Source organism: Lynx canadensis, chromosome B3 (genome assembly GCF_007474595.2).
Source record: "Lynx canadensis isolate LIC74 chromosome B3, mLynCan4.pri.v2, whole genome shotgun sequence".
Classification (NCBI taxonomy): Eukaryota; Metazoa; Chordata; class Mammalia; order Carnivora; family Felidae; genus Lynx; species Lynx canadensis.
In genome coordinates this window covers 76,384,037-76,400,237 of record NC_044308.2, presented here as the reverse complement: position 1 = coordinate 76,400,237, position 16,201 = coordinate 76,384,037, and the positions used below count along the sequence as shown (strand labels likewise).

General features: G+C 31.6%; 1 protein-coding gene across 1 annotated transcript in view; it reads left to right on the top strand.

Annotated features, from left to right (window-relative positions):
• The window catches only part of NOVA1 (NOVA alternative splicing regulator 1), a 152,006-nt gene extending 148,728 nt beyond the window's left edge, over positions 1 to 3,278 (top strand). The window contains exon 5 of the mRNA XM_030318862.1: positions 106 to 3,278. Coding sequence (XP_030174722.1) covers positions 106 to 1,110 — 1,005 coding nt within the window. The 3' untranslated portion in view covers positions 1,111 to 3,278. The remainder of the gene's footprint in view (positions 1 to 105) is intronic.
• The last annotated feature ends 12,923 nt before the right edge of the window (positions 3,279 to 16,201 follow it).

Genomic DNA, 16,201 nt, shown 5'->3' with positions numbered 1-16,201 from the left:
TTTAAATTAATTTTCACTTATTTTACTTTTGCTAGGATAGCAAAGTAATATAATGTATATGCGCAAAACAGAAGTATTATTTATACGTATTTTTTTTAATTACAGGTAAAGATTATAGTTCCCAACAGCACAGCAGGTCTGATAATAGGGAAGGGAGGTGCTACTGTGAAGGCTATAATGGAGCAGTCAGGGGCTTGGGTGCAGCTTTCCCAGAAACCTGATGGGATCAACTTGCAAGAGAGGGTTGTCACTGTGAGTGGAGAACCTGAACAAAACCGAAAAGCTGTTGAACTTATCATCCAGAAGATACAAGAGGATCCACAGAGTGGCAGCTGTCTCAATATCAGTTATGCCAATGTTACAGGTCCAGTGGCAAATTCCAATCCAACCGGATCTCCTTATGCAAACACTGCTGAAGTGTTACCAACCGCTGCAGCAGCCGCAGGGCTATTAGGACATGCTAACCTTGCTGGCGTTGCAGCCTTTCCAGCAGTTTTATCTGGCTTCACAGGCAATGACCTGGTGGCCATCACCTCTGCACTTAATACTTTAGCCAGCTACGGATATAATCTCAACACATTAGGTTTAGGTCTCAGTCAAGCGGCAGCAACAGGGGCCTTGGCTGCAGCAGCTGCCAGTGCCAACCCAGCAGCAGCAGCAGCCAATTTGTTGGCCACCTATGCCAGTGAAGCCTCAGCCAGTGGCAGCACAGCTGGTGGTACGGCGGGGACATTTGCATTAGGTAGCCTGGCTGCTGCTACTGCTGCAACCAATGGATATTTTGGAGCTGCTTCTCCCCTAGCTGCCAGTGCCATTCTAGGAACAGAAAAATCCACAGATGGATCAAAGGATGTAGTTGAAATAGCAGTGCCAGAAAACTTAGTTGGTGCAATACTTGGCAAAGGAGGGAAAACATTAGTGGAATACCAGGAGTTGACTGGTGCAAGGATACAGATCTCCAAAAAAGGAGAATTCGTACCTGGCACAAGGAATCGGAAGGTAACCATTACTGGAACACCAGCTGCAACACAGGCTGCTCAGTATTTAATTACACAAAGGATCACATATGAGCAAGGAGTTCGGGCTGCCAATCCTCAGAAAGTGGGTTGAGTGCCCCGATTGTACATCAGATTGTTTTAACCCCTCCTTTACCCCATTTTCAAGAAGGATGTACTGTACTTTGCAGAAGTGAAGTTTTTCTGTTATTAATATATAATTATGCAAATGAATGCGACTATGTTGACAATGTGTATATGTAAATAATATGTGTTTTACCAGATGTTTCATAGAAAGAATTTTTTCTTGATCTGTTTTGTTCTCTATACTTTGCTTGTGTATATTTGTCAGAGGTGTTTCTAGTGTAAGATTTAAGCCTGCCATTTTACCAGCATTATTGTAGTTTAATGATTGAATGTAGACAGGGATATGCGTATAGTTTTCAGTATTAGTTCTAGATAACACTAAATTAACTACTGTTAGGTTGAGTATGGTGGGGTCAGTGACCTAAAATGGAGTGAGGCCAAAGCACTGTCATGTAAGTCTTACTTCCTGCTTAGGGCACAGTGAAGTAGGAAACAATATTTTGAAAATAAGTTTTAAATTTAAAATGATCAAAAAGCAATATAGTTGCATAAAAGCACTGTAAAATATTTAAAAGGTTAAAACTGTGGAAAATTATATTGGTAAGTTTACAGATCAATAAAAGCACCTGTTCTCCATCTGAACTAGACAATGGAAATAATGCTGCATGCTGGCCATGGCCCATTCTTCATCATTTGTAAGTTCAACAAAAGTTCTCACATGGAGTCCCACCTCTTCAGAGGTTTGTACATTTGTTTTTAAGCACTGAATTCACTACTGATCCCATCGCCTGGCCAGTAGAACAGTCATTACTCCATTAACATCCTCACTGTTTAGACACATAACTGTGGTACAGTGTATTGGAAATTTTATAAACAAAAGTGAAAGTGCCAACAAATTATTGATAGCTGATAATGTTTCATTATCTGCAACTGCTTGATAAGTATGTTGCATTTTAAGAGCTTATAATTGTGTATAATTTGTTAACACTAGAAACCTATTAGTATTGTGAATGTAGATTTTACTGTGAAGCTATCTGTGATTTAGCTGTTTGCTCCCATGATGGAGTCTTTGCAGCATGGCGCTAGCAGCCAATGCAGTTTCTAATACTCGGTAATTTGCATGTTTTGTGGAGCATTTTTATGTCACCAACCAGACAGTATTTCCTGCATGCTTATTTAGAAGAGGCAGTTTATCTTGAGAGGTAGTGTGATCTACCTTTGTCAGGCTTTTTGACAGGTCATTTCAAAGTAAGCCTTTGTTCCCAAGACCCAACAACTGTCACCCTCTTCTGTACCTCTCCTGAGTGCCAACTGTCCAGGCCATTTGACACACCATCTGTTAACCTCTGAGTTTGCCCACTCAAGGCCACTCATAGGGGCATCCATCCCCAAGCACCTCCTCATGCTGTGCATGCAGTCTTAAATTCAATGGACAAAAATAAAATGCTGGCTACCTCTGGATCATCTGGCTGAGCAACTGAATTACAAAAGAGAATTACTTCCATCTCAACTTCAACCCATTGATTACGTCCATCCTAGCAAGCTAAATGGCATCCCAGCTGCTCCTTTCTGTGCAACCAATTAAAGAACAATGAGTGTGATGCTCCATGTCTGAATTTCGTCCAGCCTCTCTCTGAACTGTGATCTTTGTCCTCATGAACTTTCCCTTTTGTTCATTGAACTATATGGACTCTTCATTTCATATTGATTTACTGTGCAATTTACTTTTGGACATTGAGAACTTGAAATTATTTCCTGATCCCTTCCCCTTCCACTATTAATAATTCATTTCTGTCAAACTGTAAGAGTAGATTCATTTTTTTTTTAGTTTTTAACATTGGACTGTTATTTCATTTTAGAGTTCTCTATCTCTAAATATTTATTTAGAGAATGATTTTAAAAGGGAATGATATGCTTGTTTAAATGAAAGAGAAAAGCTGTAGTAAACTGTGTTAATTGGTAATGACTATTTATCGTCGATACTCTGTAGCTGTGTAAGTTTTGACAAATAGTGTATCTCGTGGAATCAGTGGTTAGCATTGCCGCTATTATATTTACTCATTTTATCATTATAAATGTGCTTAGTTCATCATGTAGCATCACTTGTCTCCCGTCTCATTTTTTCCTTGCATGTCACAAGTCTCAGATCATTTATAATACATTAACAGTAAATAATATCTATGTAAATTTCTTTCACCATGCTGTCTCAGAGTCAGCAGTGAACAAAGGCGAAGATTGGGGCCCCACTTAGTTGAAAAAGAAAGGAAGTGATCTAGGATGTGTATTAGAAGCATTTCAAATGTTGGGTCTTTAAAATGTTTTGTTCAGTCTTAGCAAATCTTCAACCTTTTATTTCAAAATTCCAGTAGTCCACTGTGGAGCCCATGCATTTCATCTGGAATTAATGTTACTTTGAAGCCAAACCATTTAAACAATTATGTGTATTTTATTAGCTAGTATTGCTGAAAATGCACTCAGTTCAATTTCAATTGTAAATGGGAATTATAAACTTTTGCTAGTTGGCATGGTTATATGTTAGTTAAAACTGAAAGCTAAATTGAAGATATTTACATTTTAATTTTTGGTAACAGATAAGGGTTTGTGTGCATTATGTGTAAATCAGCTTCATGCTGTCTAAAAAGTTATTCTCTGAAATTTATAGACCATGTAGAATTGATTTGTGATGTGATGCTTTAATTTACTGCAAGAAAATTAGTATGGCTTCAAACTGCCACAGGTAGGCATGTAACAATGGCTGTTCAGCTATACTGATCCAAAATGGAGAAAACTGATGATACAAGGGCCAAACATCTTATGAAATGCAACTATTTATAGACTTGTTTTGCTATAGGGAGGCTGGTGAACATGCTGAATACGAATTACCTCAGTTCTGCAGCTTTCTATGTCTTTTTAATGCATTCTGTTTCAGGGTCACTTTCAATCAATATTTCATTTACTTACTGAGATTGAATGGGCGCTCTGAGACACAGTGTGCTGTTTATCATACAGATTGGACACCTCATTCTAGATCCAAGATCTTTTCCTCAACACTGGGAGCTGTCCTTTCAGCACCACAAAATTACTGCTTGAAGTTGCATTGCAGTTTTTATTTTTTTTCCTTTATCACTGGGAGCTTTTCTTTCAGCACCACAACATTGCACCTAGACTTTTTAAACGGCTGCCTTCCTCTTTGCACTGAAGACCAATTTCGTCTGCACTTCCAGTTATTGCTATTACCTGTAGGACTTTCAATCCTACTTCACCTCACCCACCCCACTCCTGAAACAGTTAAATGTATCTATTTCTGTGGAAGTCATTTTCTCATTGAATGATCAGAAACAAAGATAAATTCTAACCTGTAACGGCTCATTTCGACTCATTGCTTACAATAGATCTAAGCTCTTTTTTCTGCTTATTCGACTCCTTCCAGCTTCCCATCACATCTGTAACAAACTTTTAAAATTATATTGCCACACCACCATGCACAGCCTACCTGCACAGTAGAGATAGATTATTCCATCGTATTCAGATGGTTAACAGAGGTTAGCAAGTCCTGTATTATATATTTATATCGCTTTCTAAGAAAGTGCATATTAATGTTTACTTTAAGAATGTGTAAATGGTGCTATCAAGAATCTGATAAATTTTATCCCAGTTTTTTGTGTACCACTTCTAATGTATGAGATTTATTTTTCTATTGGAAAAAAATAAACAGTATGAAAGCATTAAATTGGTAGATTTTAGTAATTTAACAATGAATGGAATCCCTATGTTACAGGCCCTATCTTTCCTTGGAAATTTTAATGGTGGTAATAGGTTTCAACAAAGGTACTGATAATCACATTTTTTTAATCCATTCTTATATTGCATTCTTAATTCACATGCTGATTCCTCACTGAGTCCTTAAGTAAATTTTACTTACTGTAAGTCTTCTCCAAGAAGGGAATTTTTGCTTTCCAAGGCAGCAATTGAAAGAAATGAAAATATAATTTAATACTATTTACATCACAGACACGATTTGAGACCAGTTACTCTGTTAGTAGGAGAAATTCATCACTCATTAAATACAGGGCAAGCATGGCTATCCATAATAATTTTGGGTGCAATGCAGTCTTAGAAATTTAATGTACACACTTTATTTAAATGATGCAAACAGCCATATGAAATTGCACATGATTAGAAAGCAGAATGAACTCATTTTGCCTCCTGCTTGGTTTCTCATAAACATGAATACATAATATTGTTATGCACTGTTGTTCATAGATGTCTTATTACATAAAGGGTAAGTATCATATTACTTTAACAGATTATTTTTGGAATTCTGCATGTTATTTTTTGTTTCATCAGATATGTGCCCCAATAAAATAACATTTTTTCCAAAAAAAAATGAAAGTATTAGAAAACTTGTCATGTTAATTTTGAAAAAAATGAAGTGTAGTACATATTACTAGATATCATTCCACTGGTCTATATATTAAAAAAAAACTGTTCTTGAAAATTGAAGCATTACCTTGTGTAATTAATAAAGTAATCAAATCAGATTTGTAAATAAAATATTGTTTAAATCTAAAGTATTCAATATTTTGATTAGATTATTTTTTTAAGGAAAAATATTTAACGTGTATGTGCCGAATTTTTTTTTAAATAGTTTTTTATAATTGCAATGGAAGGGCAATTGTCTCATTACAAGTGGTACAGAAGCCAATACTTGGGTTACCATAGATATATAAACAAGTAAAAACTGTGGAACAAGTTTTAAGCTCATTTTGGAAAAAAAACCAGTTCTGTAGAAATGCATATTTGTATTTGTTTCTCTAATAAATCTGCAAATAGCTTTAAACACAAATTAGTTTTAATTATTTAAATTATGAGTTCTTTTAAGTAATTTAACATCTGTTTTGCCTTACATTTGTGAAAACATTGTTTCATGGAAATTAGTAGAGGCTTACTGTGAAAATCAAGGTAGGTCTGCATTTATTTGAAAAGGCCAGGTATTTAGCATTCAAGTATGTTTACCTCCATGAAATAATTAAAGAATTTTTACAAAAAAACTACACTTCTCTACCCCTCCCCAATCACATCAGTTTGGCCACTGCCCCAAACAATTAAAGGCCAATTTGTATCAGCTTTAATTCAGTATCAAAGAAAAGAGCAAAAAAATAAGTGAAATCACACTTTCAAATGGTTGATAATAAAAAGATTATTTGATATAGATAACTGACTTCTTTATATATAGCAATGAAGAAATTTGGACTCTTCTGAACCACAGTGCCTCAATCTTCTTTAATGTGATTTACACATTATGATTGAAATTGCTGTATAAAATATACATATTTCCCTTGAATTGTGACCTTATAATAATTTATGTTGAAAATGTTTTAGGGTAAAATAGTCTCTATTTCTGTTACTAAATAATGTACAGTCCCCATTTTATAGAAACTGCCTTGTAGATGAAAAATATACTAAGTACACACACACACACACACACACACACACACACATATATGTATATATTTTAATTGTCCTTCTGCTAGAGCAGAAATGCTAAGCTTTTGATTAAGGACTCAACTGAGTATTCCAATCCTATTGAACTACAAAGAGCATTCAAATTATAATGAAGTCTTTGACTTTACCAATCTGATTTTATTAGGAAAATGTTTTGGGAGATCTGGCTTACAAAAACTTAAAGCATTTTCTAAGATATTCATTGGCTTAAACAATTTTATAGCTTTTGATCAATAACAAAAATAGTGTTTCTGCCAATATTAAGATGGTGAGTAATTATCTTATTTTTTTCTTGAAAGGAATTATTGTAACCTAAATTTCAAACGAATGACTTCTCAAAATTTCCACACTTTTAGTGTAATATCATTTTTAAAAAATATTACTATATATCAAGTCTTTAGTAGATAAAAAGTAATGTATTAATAATATTTCGATATATTTACCAAAACATCTTGGATAGATTTTATTATTTTAGGTTATTTACATATTTTACATTGCCTATATTAGGATATAAATGCTGAAAATGGCTCAGTTTATGGGAAGACCATATACTTGTAGTGAGACCAATCCATGCTGAAATTGTATTGTAAAATAAACCATTACTTTTGGATTTAAAGCATAGGCAAGAATCTAATTATAATTTTAAAAAATCTTAGCAGGGTACAAATTAACATCTCATTTTAAAACAGGAAAGAAAACAATTTGAATCTAATAAATTGAAGCCTAATCATATTTTCTAAAAATATCTTAGGATAAAAAGTAATAACTTTCCCCAGTCAATTCTGTACAGAATTTTTGTGGGGTTCAAGTCCTTAGTAAAAAGTATTAATAAATTCACCACTTAGGTAACACAACCCTTAGAAGTATTTAACATTTGTATCTTAACATCAAAATTGTATGTAGTGGTTTTCTTGCGGGGTGGCGGGGGAATGTTTATGAACAATCAAATAGAGGATAGAGGCAATTATCAGGACTATTTGCATTCAAGTTACTTGTTCTATAAAAAACTATTTGGAAGGCTAAATTCTCAACTAGTTTCAATGAGATTTTCCCATTGCTTTGCCAGTAGAGAAAAAACCTTTGAGGTTGAACTTCCTCTGAAGTTTGACTTCATAAATTCTAGAAAATGTTACTTCTATATACACTACAAAGGCTTAATCTAAATTAGAGAACTTTATAAAATTCATTTTTATATTCAGACTCATGAAACATTTTACACATTCTAGCAGATAGCAAAATACAACTATTGTTCATTGTCTTAAGAACACGCTTATAATTTCAAAGCTTTAAATAATCACTGTAGTTATTTCTGAACATAAGAATTCAGTGAAAATTTAATACCTTTTCTTAGGACTTTTTAAAAAAGTTTTCTTGTAGTTTGTCCTATTTAGGAACTGCTTCATTTAAGATTAGTTAATTGAATAGCTTTAAAAACTATACTTATCATTTATTTCGCATCTCGATTTAATTTTATGCATTAACTTTTACTGGTTAGAATAGTTTTCTCTAGATATTAAAGATAATTAAAAGTTGGATAGGTGATTATAATGATGCCCTTTTTTTAACTTTCTGGAAAGAATAATGGGTACCGATGGATCCAGTCATCATCAGCATGCTAAAATAAATATCTTCTGCACAGCCATTGAATCTGTTAGGTATTAGTTTTCTTGTGGATTTTTTCATTGTGAACGAAGTCAGGTATTCTAAATACATAGCTCAGACAAAAATAGGGGGAAATAGTGAAAGAAGGCAAAGCACTGGAGAACCAGTCTTTTGAAGAGTGTCAGAATAATCAAATCAGAGACCTGAGCCAACCAAGGACACCTCATTCTGAAGCCTTGACATTGCTGAGGCATACAGAGGTTGGTGACAATATAAGATCATCTCTGTTGTGCATTTTCACATTTTGTGGGCTTGTTATATCTTTGGTATTATTTTCAAATTAATACTATATTGATAGGTCTCCTATAAGTGAAAAGCAAAGATAAACACTAATTAAATTACCAATGAAGTGGCATGTGAAATGTAATGATATTGAAAAAACATGTTATTATATTGGTAGTACTGCCCCTATATCTTTATTATATCAAATATTTACAGATTCACACCCACTTTTTGATTATTTTCTTTATTTTTTCATTCATACTTGCATCATGTTTTATACTGACATGAAGAAATCATGGAGAAGAAGTACCTACACCAATTTTTAAACTTTAAGCACAGTATTATATTCAAGAGCACAAAGTTGATAATAAAAAATACAGATACAAAATCCCCATTTTTCTGAATACTAAGTTATAATTCTCAATTGTGATTATATATTCTCTGCATATACTGTATATATACTGATTGTGATTTTGAATTGAGAGTACATTATTTTCACTAACAATATGAATGCCATCACTTGTCTGTCGTAAAATAGTAAGACTGGTGTAATTAATTAGCTTATCATGCCTCTATATCATTTCAAATGTTTAAGAAAAAGAAAGTTACAGTTAAAACATTCATTATGGTATTTTCCTTATTAACACAAGCTCTATTGCCATTAATGATTAAGTATATTTAAAAGGTTGAGCTTCTAAAATTAAATACCAAAGGTATCTACATTTTTTCTCTCAAATATTATTAGAAGTATTTTAATAAATGATTTCCCAATATGTGGTGAGATTATAATAACTGATGTTTATATTATCTTCTGTAATATACATAATATACTTTTATTCTTTAATTCTCACAATATTGGAAGGTGTAGGTATTAATTTTATCCCTGTATCCTGGAAAATTGAAGTATATAAACTGTTGAGTCTCGCTCCACTAAGATAAAATTAGTAAATTGAGGATTTATCCCATTATACTGAGAACATAAAGATTTCAAATTTATAAATTAAAATTATAAAGAAAGTTTATTAGAATATATTAAATAGTAAGTAACTTTAACACAAGTTGTGTTTTTGTTTCCAAAATGTTTAAATAGTTTGAAACTCAGAACCATAACTTTAATATAAAGCAAAACACACTAGTAAGCATGTTTCCATTTACATTGTATTTTTAGGGCTGTCACAGCACATGTTGTCTCTTTGGGATACTTTGAAAAGTGGAGAAATAAAGCCATAAGCTTTTTGAGAACTAAAGCATTTTTATGGGAATAACACACTTAAGCAGTTGGAATGACATGGCAGAGATATATGGAATTACTTGGGATAAATGTGTATCTCTTTATCTGTCCAATGCATGATTACTTTTGTGGGCCTAGAGAAAATTCATATTATTTCATTTTGAGTGCTCACAAGATGAGATTTACTAAAGGTTCAAAGTTATTTCTAAGTGCTATTGCTGGTCAGCTTTGTTCTTAGAAGTTAAAAAAGTTTTCTCACTTGGTGTATTTTTCAATTGAAAGATACAAGTTTTTTCAAACTATTGAAGAATGCACATGATATGCACATGCAAATGCAAATGATGGAAAGTTAAATAATATTGACATGGGTAGTTTATCTTGTAAACCTGTGGGGAAGAAAGTAAATTAATAGTGTATATTCAGAATGTGTTTAAAATTTATTTAGAAAGTGTACATTTTAAAACCAAAAGAAAATTAATTCACATTAATATTAACTTGAATAAATAGTACCTATCTGGAAAAATAAATGGCCTCATATGGAATTTATATCTCAATTTCTTTCAAGATTCATGAGAGTACTAATACTTTGTTTCTTGACAGTTCTGTTGGTGATCTAAATTTTCAAGTATTTATTTATAAGAAGCATTTTGTCATATTTTTAAAATTTATTATACTACATTTATTTATTGTACTAAATTATAAAGATTATTGTTTAAAAATAATTATTAATATGTTCTTATAAATAAAAAGTTATGTGTTATAAAAAATTTAGAAATGACATTTATGAGTAAGATCTAAAGGAAATTTTTAAAAATTCTGCAATAATAATTCTCAGTCTGTCATTTGTTTTCCTTTATCTTTCTGAGATGCAGGAAAGTTAAAAATATATGGCAATATCCATATCTGGTATAACTTATCATTAATAGTTTATCATTTTTTTCCAGTCTCCTCAACAGTCAAATCATTCTTTATATACTTCATCTTTCCTTATTTATTTATCAAAACAGTTGTGAGAATCCAATTAACTCTGTCATAGCCAACTTGATCATCACATTTAACAAATCCAGAGATACTTATTTCTTTGTAGGATAATTGCAACACTTAAAATTCTAAGTCCTAGAAATGCTGAACTATTTGAAAAGGATTATTTTGATATCACATTCCTTACACCAAGTGGTTTTTTTTTTTAATTTCTAAAAATTAGAATTAATGTTTCCTAACTTTTTCATCAAATGGTGCTGTTTTCCTGTTAGGAAGTAACCTTTGTATATTCACTATTAATAATATATTTATTTTCTTAGGTCTTCAGGAAAAGCAAAAGTATATAATCACTGAAAATGCTTCTTATAAACATTCTGTTTGCCTTACACTTTAAAGTGATAACCAAAATTTTAGGATTAGTGTGGCCATTCAGTCATAGGATAATTATTCTGTTCTCTCAAAATAATAATTATCAATCAATAGCATGTCCTACTAGGAAAATTACAACTATTTAAATCTCAAAACAATTACTGCCTGCACCTTGCTCTCCAAATGAAAAGACACATAAATCATTTTATTAGATCCTCCAATTTTTATTCTTCCCTAAAGCAGAATGTAGGCTGTAGGCAAAAAGTATAGTTTGTGTATCCTAATATGGATTGAAATCCATTCTCCAGAATAAATGATATCTAAAATGAAACATGGTTAAGAATTTAAGAATTATAGATATGATTCTATAATCTCAAAATAAAAGCAATAAATGTCAGGGGTGCCTGGGTGGCTCACTTAAGCTTCTGACTTCAGCCCAGGTCATGACCTCATGGTTCGTGGGTTAGAACCCCTGTCTGGTTCTGTGCTGACAGCTCAGAGCCTAAAGCCTGTTCAGATTCTGTGTCTCCCTCTCTCTCTCTCTCTGCCTCTTCCCCACTTGTGTGTTCTCTCTCTCTCTCTCTCTCTCTCTCTCTCTCTCTCTCTCAAAAATAAATAAATAAACCTTTGGGAAAAAGACAAAAAGCAGTAGATGTCAGTGTGCTTATTTTCATTATTAGGAAAAATGTTTGTGACTCTTCTTAAGAAGTTAAGTTTTATTATCAGAAGTTTTAACTAAAGAACATCAACTAGACAATATAAATCCAAACAATGCATGATACAGAGGAAAAGGGCCTTAGAGTAGACAAATAGAGATTTAAATCTTAGTTGCACTTCTACTCTTACTGAACATTTTGTAGATGTCGATATCATGTGTACAACATGGAGATCACAATTACCTCAGGATATAAAAATTAAATGAGATGTTTGTTTTAAATACCTAATTCTCAGTATGTAAATTAAACCTCAAGGAGACGAGATTTTCAATAAATATCAATTGCCTCTAAAAATAAAGGGAAATCAAAGGCTAGTAAATTTTGTGACTACACTTTATAAAATACATGAACATGAAGGAACCTAAGATAAAGACCTAAATTTGAAAACTTAGATCAAATGCCTACATACAATACAAACAAAAAGAGACATTAAATACTTTCTCATACCCATTTATTTGTTACCCTTCCATCTGGGTGATCCTATAAAGGTATTACAACAGATTTTTATTAAATTATTAAAAGAAATACTTATATTGACAAACAGCTACAATTTCCTAAGTTAATCAGAGAATAGAAAAAATGATTATATAAAGATGTGAATTTTTAATCTTGGCTTATTAATGAAATAAAATTAGAATTCTAATTACAGGTACAGGAGAATGTTTATGAACACGTAAGGAAAATACTTTTTAAATTATTTTTCTTTGCCCATAAACTTCAATGAGTAAATGAGAGAAAATGAACTCTTATAATATTCTAAAAGTTTATTACAGAAACACTTACAATGGATAAAAAGACCTGATGAAATTAAATGAACACTGGCAATTAATGACTTTATTTGAGATAGTAGTTCATTGAACTGACAACTTTATCAGATTGTTTAAGTCTTATCTCATTTAAATCTTTCATAAACTTCTCTAAAATACTGCTGCTTTATCCCATAAATAAAAGAATAAGTAATGAAGAATTAGAAGCTCATCAATAATTATACTATGTTGAACATTAACAAAATCTGACTAACATCTCAGCAAGTTTTTGTGTGTTTAGTGCTTAGTGTTTTACATTTCAAATAAATAATTTTCCTGTAAATTATTTTTAAATTTATTATTATTTTATATTTATAAAAGTTAACACATAATAAAACAAAAAAAATCACCACAGACCTTTATATTTAAAAGATTTAGTGCAAATGCATTATTTAAAGTAAAAAGAAATTTCATTTGGAAAATTGTTAAGGTAATAAGTATCTACTTCTAAGAAAGAATTCTTAAAAGCTGATCAAAGAATTCTGAGGTATGCCTCTCTTCCTTAGTTGAAGAATTGTAAGAAAGCAGATAAAAATCATGGTATTAAAAGATTGTAAATGTCAAAGGTAAGTTATACAATAAGGAAAATGAGAGGAATTTTTGTCAGTCTTTGTGGGGTATATTTTGTGGAATAATTTTATCCATACTGCATTCCACAGAGTGTATTTACTCTTTACATAGACAATTTAAGGTCTTAATAAGTTAGCAGATTCCCACACTTTTACAAGATTATAACTTACCCTAAAGTTAACAAAGTGCTTTGACATTGCATCAATTTTATTTTTTTTCTTTAAAATAACTCCTTGAAAATGGCAGAACCAGTATCAAATTTAATATTCTTTCCTTAAGCTATGAAAATGATTTACCCAATTTCAATAATGGGGAGAAAGGCACAGCAGACATAACTGTTTATTCTTTGTGAGTATTTTAACATACACTACGTATTCAAAGTAGCTCTTGGGCAGTTAAAAATCCCTATTAGAATTTAAAAGTTCTGGTCAGGTTTCCTCACCAGTGTAAAAACAGAAAGTGAAGGGTAATTTGAACAATCCCACAGGAAAAAATGGCACTTCAATTAGTATTAAGTGAGCTTATAAATCCTCAAAATACCCGTCATTTCAGTCATAGCTACTGGTTGTGGGATATTTAAAACTCTAATGAAAAAAATATTTTTAAAACACTCATTACCCCATCTAATTTGAACAATCAATACCTTTGCTGAAATTGGCTCTTAAGTTTAGTTTCCAAATTTGGGTAAGAAGTAATCATCATTATGCATATGATTTGGTATACAGGCAAAGACTTAAAACATGGTTCAATGTTTGTTTGTTTGTTTCTGCTAAAATGTGTTTAGTTTATTACAGACATAATATGTTACTAGTTTGGTAGAAATCTGATTACAAAATTTATATGATCTAAAGATGTTTTTGAAAAGCATCCAAAATGGAAACTCAAGGACACAAAATTGCTTTTCCACTCTGGGCAAGAGTTATTCACTGTAAAGCATGTATCAAACACTATATAGAGGTTAGCCAAAATGATATTCAGCATAACATAGTACATAAGAGCCTAGCTCTCCAGGGTAGAAGGAAAGTCTATTTGCTGTCATTAAAATGTTTCCTAAGACCCAATTGTAATTGGAAAAGAAACAAACATTAGGAACATGAGGAAGGGAGAAAACATATCTACAAACATAAACAAGGCATTGTTAATATCTCTTGACATTTGAAAACAACAAGATTTTTATAAGCAAATAGTTTTTTATTCTCATTAAATTGAAATATTGGCAAGTAATCTCAGAGAATTTTACTTGCTATGATCTTTAAAGCATTAAATTGAATATTATGATAAATATTCAAAATGCACTGTTTTTCAAACAGTAAGAAAAGGTCTCTGAATAAAAATAAGTCTATGGGTATACAGTTAATGGGGAAAAAAGGAAATGAATTATTCTCAAATTAAACTATGAAGCCTAGTTTATTTAAGCTTATTACTATTTCTGGTGTGTAATAAGCAACAGTAATCATCTTAATCATTTTTGGTGGGTGATTATATTCATTAAGAAGATAGAAAAAGAAAATGAATATTCTATAACCTAGATATATAAAAATCACTTTAAAATTATTTCCTAATGGCGTGAATGTAATATAGTGACCATCTCTTATTATCATTGCCAACAAAGATAGTTCTGAAACATAATGTAGTTTCAAAAGTAATTTATATAACAATATGGAATTCTAAACAGTCTACAATAAGTGCAGTAAAAACGAATTACAGATAGTGACCCTGAGTAAAGGATTATCATATACCAAATATTTTTAAGAGCTAACTCTAAAGGGAAAACATATTTTTTAACTCAGTGAGATTTCAACCATGCTTTTAAAAGGAGGAGGTGATTTTGAAGGAATTGCTTTATTTGTGATTCAGAACGCTTTTCCGTCTCAGTCTTTGGGTATTCAAGCTGGAAATTCTCAATGTAAAGTTTAGAAACACTCTTTGATTCATGAAAAATACATTTTTTACTTCTGAGGCTTAAGAGAATAACAGCATTTCAATCCAAAGACCTATGTTTACTGAACTAATTAGGAATTTTTTAAATTTTCATTTATTAAATATATTAAAATTATATGTCAAGTTGGTTACTACATAATATAAGAAAACATCTTTTATTATGTTAAAAAAACAGAAAAGCCATACCACAGAAATGTACATGAAAAGAATGATCCAACTTTATTTTTCTTGCTGTCAGTTTTCTCTGACTTCTCTGTGTGAAAAATGATGTGAACATTCACTAGGGAAAATTGCATATACATGAACAATATGAAGTATGGGCCTGGCATATTGAGAGAAACAGCCACTCCACACCAAGGGCAAGAAGACCTGAAGATGATCTTCTGGATACATGCAACAAAGCTGAAGATAACAATGCTACTTTGCATTTGCATTTTACCCCACAGAGTGCCACTATCTCATTATACTTCGTTAAAGTAGCAGAATTCATTTAAATTCAACAATACGAAAATTTAAAACATATATCCCACATTGTAGATTTTCTAAAGTATCAAACAAAAAAATTCTACCTTCAAAATCTATCCCCTAAGTTGGATTCCTTCAAACGTACGTACTGCTATTAATTTTACACTGGTTTTAGAAAAACCTTTACAGGAAAACCTTCAAACAAGAAACGAATGAAATTTTCTTTTGTTTATAATATGGCTTGACTTGAGTAATATTGAACTTAAAATATCAGAGGGACAAAATTAACATTTAGGGATGCTTTGCCTCTTGTCTTAGTATAAAGATCAAAGAAGTATCTGAAAAATAAACATAAATAATCCCATATTGCACACCCTTCCCCCCGACATTTAAGCCTAGAATGGGTTGTATACTGATGAAATTCAAGGGGTAATAGGTAAGCTTGTTTTACTTTTATCATTCCAAAATTTTGAACAAAGAATATTTTTCTTGACCTCTTCACAAATTTCATTTCTAAATTGATAAAGTTATTTCAGGTTCTACATATTTGGAATTTTTGTGTCCTGACTTTCAGCATAACCAAGAAAGATAATAATAAAAGCTAAGAGAAAACTGATTTTACCACTTTTATCTTTTATAAAATGTCATAAA